Source organism: Papaver somniferum, chromosome 10 (genome assembly GCF_003573695.1).
Source record: "Papaver somniferum cultivar HN1 chromosome 10, ASM357369v1, whole genome shotgun sequence".
Taxonomy (NCBI): Eukaryota; Viridiplantae; Streptophyta; class Magnoliopsida; order Ranunculales; family Papaveraceae; genus Papaver; species Papaver somniferum.
This window is the reverse complement of record NC_039367.1, coordinates 153,022,139-153,030,889: the sequence shown is the minus strand read 5'-3', so window position 1 is coordinate 153,030,889 and position 8,751 is coordinate 153,022,139. Positions and strand designations below refer to the sequence as shown.

Genomic DNA, 8,751 nt, shown 5'->3' with positions numbered 1-8,751 from the left:
AAAGCTTAATTTAGCACTTTTTATTCCGAAGACATAAAAATAGCTTAATTTGTCTCTTTTTATATCGAAGACCCATAGTGAGGCAAGTATTTTGACCACATGTATATCCTAACAAAAAAGACATTGTTTATTTGATTTCTCTCATGCAGAACTTTTTTTTCGGACTAAAAATTCGCCTTGCATAGGTATTTGCATCAACTCCAACTCTTTCGTTCCATCTTTTTCAAGAAACATTAATGTCTTGTGTATCTTCAGTTTTCTCAAACATCTTAATTACCAGTACTTGGATATATTGTCTATTATTTTCCTTTCACTTTTTTTCATCCAAAAATTAATTTCGCATAAACATTAGAAATATGCACATGTAGCCACATTCAGATACATATTTAAAGAAGAAAAAACTGATAATACAAGTTGTTTATTAACGATTATTTTTTTTCATGGTGAGTCGTTTAGGTCTTTGTCAATAGATGTTACATTTAAAGCAAGTTTCTTGTGAGTCTCCTCAATAACACAAAATCATCTTATCTTCCCACAATTCTAACGATGTGTGGAAGGAGAGGAATGCTAGAGTTTTTGGTGGCAGAGTCAAGGAGGTGGAGGAACTTTGTTTACTTATTAGATAAACTCTTGTTTTGTGGCTTTCAGAAACTAAAGTTTTTGAAAATATTCCTGTAAATTCCATTTTATTCAATTGGGACACTATCTTACACATGTGATGTATGTTAAGATTTGTTCCTAGGTTGTAATTTTGTACAAATTTTTTCTTTTTAATATAACCTTTTTTAACTCAAAAAAAACAATACGATCCAAATTTACCAAAACTAGTTAGAAGCCGAGCTTGAGGAATTGCCACTCCTATAAGTAGAGCAAGGTGGTTTACAGATTACAATATTCTGTTCCGATTTTTGCATAACTGTATTTCAGGCTGGAGTTGCTTGGGTGGGTTTGGTCTTGGACTTGGGCCTGGGTAAAAGAGATTTTCAGCATCAATTACTTTTTGAACCCTGATTTTGGGCATACCAAAATCTTTCAAGGCATACAAAACAATATTCCCATCTTGGGTGACCTTATAAGGGGTACCCTATGGGTAGTTCAATTACCTATATACCCTTAATATAAAAATTTAAAACCAGTTTTCTAATCAAAATCAGTTTCCCTTAACATCTCTTCTTCTTCTTCCTCCTCTAGCCGAACTCTTTCCCCTCCTGTGAAAAAAAAAATTCATCATCGTGATTAATTGTCGATTCGTAAAAATTTGATCGTCGATTAAACTCAACCACATAATGACTCGTACAAAGAAAACTAGGGACTAGGCAAACCCGTTATCATTTCATTTCATTTCATTCGGGATCTCTTAGAAGAAGGAGAGTTGAAGCTCGAGAAGATTCTTGGTTCGAAGAATCCGGCAGATATGTTTACCAAGGGTGTTACATCAGACAAGCTAAAGCTCTGCAAGGCTTTAGTTGGTCTCTCAGAATGAGGATCTGGGAGGGCAGCCACACTAACAAGGAAGATGTTTTAGAACCGTCAATACAAAGTTGAAGAATGGAAGACAATCAATAAGTCTTCAAAGTGGTAGATTATTAGTTATTGAAGACTAATTAATTATTTCCTAAAGTTAGTCGTGGTTATTTATGGAAGGGATTTCCTAAACCGGTTAGAATTCTTGGTGGCCAAGTTTGTAACCTATATAAATAGGTAGTTAGGCCTTGTAGAATTTGTACATTGCGTAGAAAACGATTAAGAGATCAGTGAGAGATTTCTTGTATAGCTTTTAGGTCTAAATATAGGGTTTCGTTGTGAGAGCATATTGGTGAGGAACAAGAGACAAGGTTATCGTCTCGGGTAATTGTTGCGGTGTAATCAAGGGTTTGCTGGGATTCACACGACGCTGTAATCGTTTTTCCTTCATAGTGGATTTGAGTTGGTGCGGCTCAAAGTGGACGTAGACAATATATACAAGTTGTATGTATTGGTCGAACCGCTATAAATCTTGTGTCTTGTGAGTTGATTTATCTTTCTCGTATTTTCATAGTTCCTTGTGCTTGGTTTACTTATTATTCATCATAATATCTCAAGATCCCTTATTCCGTGGTTGTCAGTGATTATTCCCTAAGAAAATCCGGACAACTAGAGTTTCAGTAACTAGAGTATGATCTTGCAAGGTCGGTGATGCTGGGATGAATAACTATTCTCCGTTATTTTCTTTGCTATTTCTCAATCGAAAACTTATTGAATAATATCTTCAAATTTTTGATAAAAATATATCTAATTTTCGATTTCACTTTCTTACTCAACTACCAATTTGTCTAATGAATAGCTTCTTCTCGGTTTCTACAGACATCTTAATTCCATGTGTACTTCCAATTACTATTTCTTTTGTTTTTATCACAAATACACGTTTTGGGAAATTTTACAAAGTACTTAGATATATATAGTGCTGATGTACAAAATCAATCAATAATGACTACTTTTTTACCTGCTTTAAATTGTACTTCATTTAGTTAATTTTCACGCAAGTTGCATCATCTTTTTTTGACGATCATGAAAGGTAAAGCAGATTTCTTGCTTACTAATGCAAAAATACAGAGTCATGCAATCCTGTCTCGGCCTCAAATTCTGATACATAATCCATGTAGTTGCAGGAAATCCTACAACCACATCCATTCAAGATTAAGTAACTCTCTGAGAAATCATGGTGAAAATCATTTGTTTATTCCTCAAGATCTTAAGATTGAATACAAAATATTACAAAGACTTTACTTGCTCTCCAAATAAACTTTCTCTCTCCTAATTTCTTGTATCACACTCACTCTAAAGAGATCTCCCAATACACAGTTTCCTTCCCTTTATATAGAGTAATACATAGTGGATGACAGCTAATAGATCCCCTATTTTCGGAATCATTGTGCGTTACAATCGTTCATATACATTCGCTCAACTTCGCAGACCTTACACTTTCACACAGATCATCACACTTTACTCTTGACTATGCTGATATCATTAAATACATCATCCTAATTTTATTATATGCGATGGTTTTCGCTTACATTAGATGACCTTTACTTCGCATACATAATGAATGTGTGATATATCATCCTACATTTTTCCTCTTCTCACATCGTTGTCTTTATAGAGTGAGCGATGTGAGAAAATTTCGATCCAACTTATCGCACATGTTTATGTCTTCATATTTTATTTTGCCGACATTCTTCCGTAATTTCAGCCTTTCTTTCTGCACGTGTCGATTCTTCTTCTTTTTACCGATACAAACCGTCTCTAACCGGTCATCTTTCTTTTCTATTTATTGATTTATCCTTGAGAAATAACTTATTTATTTCTTTTTATTTTGTTTATATCTCTTTTTCCTCGAGATTTCTACTTCCCTGATTCATCTGTTACTGCTGCTGCTGTTTTATCACCATTATTCTCATGGATCCAAATCCAAGTTTGTGCGTTCTATCAAACTCATCCTCTTTTTATTATGTTGACTACGATTGTTGATCATAATTGTTAATGTCGGTCGCGATTGATGATCTTATGATTAACTTAACTCCCCTATTGTTTGCAGGAAAAGTTCCTCTTCGAGTGGCCTCAAAGTAACTGTTTCCAACCCTAAATCTTCTTCATATATCAAGGACAAAGAATCTCTCAAGAGGAAGACTTCGCACAACAAAGGGGTAAGAAATATTCTATTTTTATCAAACAATATTGTTGCCTCTATTTCTTATCTGCGTTGTTTTCGCAGGATTCCGATTGTGAGATAGATGGAGGGAAAAGACCGAAACTTAAGAGAGTTCGCAAGCCCACAGCTCTTAAATCAAATATTTGTATTCCCGAATTTGGCGTCGCAGACGTCATTCCTCCATCTCCAGTTCAAACTAATATTTTTACTTCTCATGCGAATGTCTCTGTTACTCTCGAATAAATTTTTCCTCCCGAAGAGAAAACCGTTACTAATCAAGGTCTAAAGGGTACCCCCACTCCTGCTTCTATGTTTGCTCCGGATGTTGTTCAAACTGTTTCAACCTTTGTGAACTCTCCTTTGCCCATATGCACCGATACGATTCAAAATAATATGGATATTTCCAACTCTGCGAATTTTGCTATTTCTTCTCCTTATATTTTTGTTTCCCCTTCTTCATCTTCCTCTTTCTTATTGGAATCCCTTTATCTTGATAAGAAAGCCTTGGACAGTTTAAAGTTTGCTTCTCAAACTTTACTTGACATTATCAATTCTTCTCAGTCATCCACTAGTGATCCTCACAAAATTCGCATATGTTCTGCTTTAAGTAAAATTCTATGCGAATTTCCTTCTAATAAAGCTACAAGAGATGAGATCCATTCTCAAATTTATCCAAGTTTTCATACCACTCTAGATGTCTTGGTAAGTACCTCTTGTATGTGTTATTTTGATTATAATATCTTTATTATTTATCCTTTCTTTCTTCCTTAAGAGTCTCATCGTCAAATGATTTTGGATGAAGGGCGTTTTAAATCTAGTTACTCTCAACTAGAGCTTTCACACCAGAACACTCTTTTAGAAAAGGAAATTGGTAAACTGAAAGGAGAATTCCAAGTTGCAATCCTTGATTCTGAAGGTCTTCGTAACCAGAACCAAAAACTTAGAGGTATTTTTCTTTTCACTTATTGCTTTTTGTAGTATATTTCTTCACTTATCCCCACTTTTTGAACTTCTCGATGCATTTATTAAGATTTAAACCAGAAGCGAGCAGCAGAGAGATTGACCTTCCAATTTTTTGCTGAAGATATTCGTGCGAATAATGAGACGTTGCAGATTCAACTAAATCAATTAAATAACCAACATTCATATTCGCTTGACCAAATTAACAATCTAACTCATGAAAATAGTCATCTTAATCAAGAGATTGAAGTATTAAATGCTCAGATTTCCCACATGTCCAAATTGTTATATAGTGCTGATTTAAGACATCAAACCTTATTAGAAGAGAACCATATACTCTTTCTATGGAGAACACTCTTTTTTAAAGAAAGAAGCAATGTTTTCTCATCAGTACTTAATTCTCCAGAAAATAAATGATGACCAAGAACAAGCTCTTCGTTCACAAGAAGTTCAGCATGAAGCATCATTTAAGGAATTAAACACCCGGAGCGAAAAAATCATCCAAAGTAAAATAAACTTGACTGTGAAGATGAACCAACTTCAAGAACAATATGATCAACTGAAGCATTCTCATGATGACCTTAAGAAAAGGAATAATTCTCTCTCTGCTGATAAAAAGAAGATTCGATCTGATCTCAATGGTTTAGTTGGTGACGATTTCGATAAAGCTATGGATAATATGAAGAATAATACTCTTGCCTTTTCTAAATTCTGCGAAGGTAGTCAGCTAGAGTTGACTGCCTTAAATTTCAAATACTTTTATTTATTTCTTAGAATTTTTGCTTTCAAATTATGATTCCATATTAATCTTTGCAGAGTCTGAAAAGTCGAATCAATCCACTATATCCCAGTTGAGATCTGACTTAGCTAAAATTCGCAAGGATCGTACGAACCTGGAGATTACGAATCTTGAAGTTTCTCTAACTGCTTCTCGAGACCGAGCGCGAAGAAGATTCGCATATCTTCAAAATTTCGCAGAAATCAATGCTAGAAATATTGAGAAAGAAGTTATTCGCAAGGCTCACTGTTGCTCAGACTTTAGTTAATCAAATCCTTTTGAGCAATTCTCTTTCTCCAGTAATTTTCCCTCCTCTTAATATAAGCGAAGACGAGAAGTATCTAGAACCGGATAGTGACTATGAATTTATAAGCGGTGATGAAAAAGATCATGAAGATGATATTGATGCTTCCTTTTCAGAGGATCAACTTGAGAAGAACAAATCTGGCAATGTTGATTCTGTTGATAAGACTAATGCCGAAACTAAGGACCCAAATCCAAGCCACAAGATTGATGCTGAAATGTCTTTGATTGATCAATATGTACCTTCCAACAATGCTTAGTCTTCTGACTCCTTAATTATTTCAATTCCCCTACTATATTTTGATACATTCTGAACTTGTTTCTTAATCAAGAAAGATAATATCTTTTTATTGTAACTCCCCTAATTCCTCTTATTATATGTCTTGTAAGAAACAAGTATATAAATTTTATGAATCCTGCTATTTTTCGTGAATTCCCTGCAAAACAACATTAGTTTATATATAACTTTTCTCGTGAGGTCTTATGTTTCCTTCCTAAGTAAAGATCTTATCTTGCCTTAATTTATCTTTTATTTTTTTGCGACGAGATTGCAGGCGGTCCTTACACCTAAGTGTAAGGACCCTTTGATCTCGTTTTATCATATTCTTGTATTATTGCCTCTTCAGGTTTTTCTCGTGTGTAAATATGACAAGGCCTTGAAACTCCCTTGAGTAAAAAGCCTCATAAAATTTACGTCTTTTGACACAATTCAGCTCCCTAATGGAGGGTGTCGTCCTCATATTCCCCCTGGTTGCCCCTTCAAGGAAGCTTACCTCTACCGGGTTAAGGTTGGCTCCTCCGATCCAGTAATAAAACAACCAGTTTATTTCGCAGCCTCTTATCCCTCCACCGATAAAGTTTATGGTTACGAGACCGCACCCTAAGTGGGGTATCTCGGACCGAGTGCATCATAGTCAGGACTTGTCAAGAGTGGAAAGGTACGCTCCAGACCCCCCGGGCACTCTTGACTCAACCGTGTACCTCGGCGCCCCGATCGAGTTTCTGCACTCCTTAGGGATACTTTCTTACCTTGTTCTTCCAATCTAAGGAAATTGACTTAGACTGAAAATTTAAGGCACCTCTCTTGGATGGGCTTTTTTGTTTTTTCTCACCCCAAATCTCCATGACTCAAGTTCCAGGGTCGATATAGGTTTCCCCTGAGTCATGCTTACCAGGTTTTCCCCAAATGTGACGTGCAATAGGTCTTACTTTTTTCCTCTTGCATTTATGCAAACTAGGGTGCACGCCACAGTTGGATGCCTCTCTTCTGTGGTTATATATTAAGGTCTTATTATAAGGACTTACACTTGCCTTTTTCTGATGAGATAAATTCTTGAGAACGAACGGAATCTTCAAACTTGTTTATTGAATTGAATGTTACATCCATTGTTCAAAAAATAGGAACTCACATTATTGATTTCACATTTTTTAACTGTGTGATTTATATCGCGTATGTACATGGATAATATTTCTTCAAATATGACTTATTCCAAGGACGATCTAATTTTCGTCCTACATCTCTTCCTTCGGGATCCCCCAACTCATAAGCTCCATTTCCAACTATTCTTTTTATTATATATGGTCCATCCCACTTCTTTTCTAACTTTCCGTCTCCTCCTCTCTGATAAACCGGTATTTCTCGCAACATTAATTCTCCTGTTTGAAATTCTCTTATCTTAACCCGTTTATTGTATTCTCGAGCTAATCTTCTTTGATAATTTTCCATAGGTTGCAAAGAGACCTCCCGAGCTTCTTCCAGATCATCAAGTTTTGTTAAAATTAAATCTGCACTTAGATTCTTCTCCCAAGCTTCTTTCTTTGTAGTAGGGATAATGACTTCTGTTGGTAACACTGCTACTACCCCAAATGTTAAACAGAAAGGGAATATTCCTATCGCTTCCCTTCTTGTTGTTTTGTATGCCCACACTACATTATGTACTTGTTCACACCAACCTTTATTATGTATTTCTCTGATAAAATGTAGTTGCAGGAAATCCTACAACCACATCCATTCAGATTAAGTAACTCTCTAAGAAATCATGGTGAAAATCATTTGTTTATTCCTCAAGATCTTAAGATTGAATACAAAATATTACAAAGACTTTACTTGCTCTCCAAATAAACTTTCTCTCTCCTAATTTCTTGTATCACACTCAATCTAAAGAGATCTCCCAATACACAGTTTATTTCCCTTTATATAGGGTAATACATAGTGGATGACAACTAATAGATCCCCTATTTTCGGAATCACTGTGCGTTACAATCGCTCATATACATTCGCTAAACTTCGCACACCTTACACTTTCACACAGGTCATCACACTTTACTCGTGACTATGCTGACATCATTAAATACATCATCCTATTTTATTATATGCGATGGTCCTCGCTTACATTAGATGACATTTACTTCGCATACATAAAGAATGTGTGATTTTTCACTCCTACAATCCATAACAATATTTTACACTTCTTGATACAATCTCCAGGTAGCTACCCAAAGAAAGTCCTCATCACAATACAAATAAATTTTGAACTCTGGTCACTGATACCATTACCAAACGGATTTACCACTATACTACAATGATATTTAGAATATTCAAAGTCTGATATGATAGATAAAACACTACTTTATACCTGTTCTTGGAATTAAAGAACACTTCCATTTGTTGTCTGAGATGGTAAGCCACAAGTGACTAGCCTATATAACGGGTTCGCTTAAAATGGTGTCCGGTACACTCTATATTCATTATACAGTAAAACCTCTGTTTCAGAATATTATTGGGACCATGAAAAATTATTCTTATATAGAGTTTATTCTTATATGGAGGTAATTTTTACAAAGATTAAGCCAAATTGGGACCAATTATTTTTATTCATATACGGAGTTTATTCATTTATAGGGTATTCTTTTACAGAGGTTTTACTGTACTTCTTCTGCAACTACTTCCATCACAATTTTTTGGCTTGTTGTGGAGGTGTTGCCTATGGCGCTTGTCACATATATGTTGATGTTATGTATG

At 35.2% G+C, this 8,751-nt stretch overlaps 1 protein-coding gene across 1 annotated transcript; it reads left to right on the top strand.

Annotated features, from left to right (window-relative positions):
• Positions 1-5,024: 5,024 nt before the first annotated feature.
• LOC113316564 lies at positions 5,025-5,989 on the top strand. The gene is made up of 3 exons (XM_026564722.1): positions 5,025-5,367; positions 5,465-5,674; positions 5,727-5,989. Exons 1-3 carry the CDS (start codon positions 5,025-5,027, stop codon positions 5,987-5,989), a joined length of 816 nt encoding a protein of 271 aa, XP_026420507.1.
• Positions 5,990-8,751: the final 2,762 nt, after the last annotated feature.

Coding starts and splice junctions, on each gene's coding strand:
- LOC113316564 (XM_026564722.1), top strand. CDS start 5,025: ATGTTTTCTCATCAGTACTTAATTCTCCAGAAAATAAATGATGACCAA. Junction 5,368..5,464: donor CTTTTCTAAATTCTGCGAAG/GTAGTCAGCTAG, acceptor TAATCTTTGCAG/AGTCTGAAAAGTCGAATCAA. Junction 5,675..5,726: donor AGTTATTCGCAAGGCTCACT/GTTGCTCAGACT, acceptor CTCTTTCTCCAG/TAATTTTCCCTCCTCTTAAT.